Source organism: Miscanthus floridulus, chromosome 17 (genome assembly GCF_019320115.1).
Source record: "Miscanthus floridulus cultivar M001 chromosome 17, ASM1932011v1, whole genome shotgun sequence".
NCBI lineage: Eukaryota > Viridiplantae > Streptophyta > Magnoliopsida > Poales > Poaceae > Miscanthus > Miscanthus floridulus.
This window is the reverse complement of record NC_089596.1, coordinates 38592207-38593626: the sequence shown is the minus strand read 5'-3', so window position 1 is coordinate 38593626 and position 1420 is coordinate 38592207. Positions and strand designations below refer to the sequence as shown.

General features: G+C 36.1%; 1 protein-coding gene across 1 annotated transcript; it reads right to left on the bottom strand.

Annotated features, from left to right (window-relative positions):
* Window positions 1-361: 361 nt before the first annotated feature.
* LOC136515561 (uncharacterized) lies at window positions 362-1087 on the bottom strand. The gene has a single exon (XM_066509117.1). The coding sequence runs from the start codon at window positions 1085-1087 to the stop codon at window positions 362-364; it is 726 nt and encodes a 241-aa protein (XP_066365214.1).
* Window positions 1088-1420: the final 333 nt, after the last annotated feature.

The following is a 1420-nucleotide window of genomic DNA, read 5'->3' as shown; positions in this document are numbered from 1 at the left end:
TGGGCTAAACAGTTGTTTAAACGGCCATTTAGGCGAACACGAGGTAAATCTAGTTCAGTTTTGTATTGATAAATTTGTATACTTAAGTTTATTATATTTAGAAATGTGTACACTTGATATATTACATGCATAAATATCTATATTTGGTTCTTTTCACATGCATAAATATATATACATACCAAAATAATTGATTTTTACTCAGATAAATATGTATAAATGCTAGAATACTTGATTTTTTACATGCACAAATATAATTATATGTATTTTTTTAAAGTACAAAACCATTTAGACCGTTTAACTTTGTTTAAACACCGTGTAAACATCTTAAATGCTAAACGAAGGGCGACCGTGTAAAGACCGTTTACCATTTAAGAAAACATTGATCATCTCTAGATTCATCACTAGAGTCTATGTTGGATTCATTACTAGGTGGAGGAGAGGGTTTAGGCTTGGATTTAGGTTTTACCTTTTCTTCTTTGCCAATGAGACAAAAGAGTGTAGACCTCTCATCATCGGTCAAGTTGGTGAAGAGTTTTGGTGAAGAAGAATGCTTCTTGATAGCAATTGTTGCAACTTTCTTTGTTTCTTCTTCACTTGAGCTATCATCATTTGAATCCCATTCATGACCAATAGGAGCTTGACCCAAATAGTTCTTCTTCTTGTGTTGGGTCTTGTCATCTTTCTTGTAGTGCTTCTTCTTGTCTTTCTTGTCCTCTTTGTTCTCATAAGGACAATCAGCAATGAAATGCTCCATGCTTCCACAATTATAACACTTTCTCTTTTGCTTGTTGGGGAACCTTCTCTTCAAAAACTTGTACCCTTCTCTTTTCAACCCCTTCTTGTACTTACTCATGAACAAAGCAACATCACCAATCTCACTAGAAGACATTTCATCATCTTCATCATCACTTGAGTCACTTGATGAATCAACCGTCTCAACCTTGTTTGATCTTGATCTTTTTGGCTTGCTTGAGATGAAGGCCTTGTTTGATTTGTTTGCCTTGAGAGCTACCTCCTTGACCTTCAAGTTCTCCATCTTTGCTTCTAGCTCTCCAAACTTCTTCCTTTGTTGTATCTCCATCTCCATGAGCTCATGAGTGAGTATTCTTCCAAGGACATCACTAGGGGTGAACTCTTCAAACCTCTTCTTCTCTCTAATCAATGTTACAAGTGTTGGGTTTCTTGGTGCAAATGCTTCTAACTACTTTTACAACATGATGATCATCCAAGTCATCCCCCAAGCCTCTAATCTTGCCAACTATCACCTTTAATATATCAAACATCTCTTGAGGGCCTTCTCCATCCTTGATAACAAACCTATTGAGTTAAGCCATCAATAGATCAATCTTTGACTTCTTTACCTTACTAACTCCTTCATATGCAAGGTGAAGAGTGTCCCAAATCTCCTTAGCAATCTCCA

Bases quoted from the DNA above. Each gene is read 5' to 3' on its own strand.
- LOC136515561 (XM_066509117.1), bottom strand. From the start codon at position 1,087: ATGGAGATGGAGATACAACAAAGGAAGAAGTTTGGAGAGCTAGAAGCA.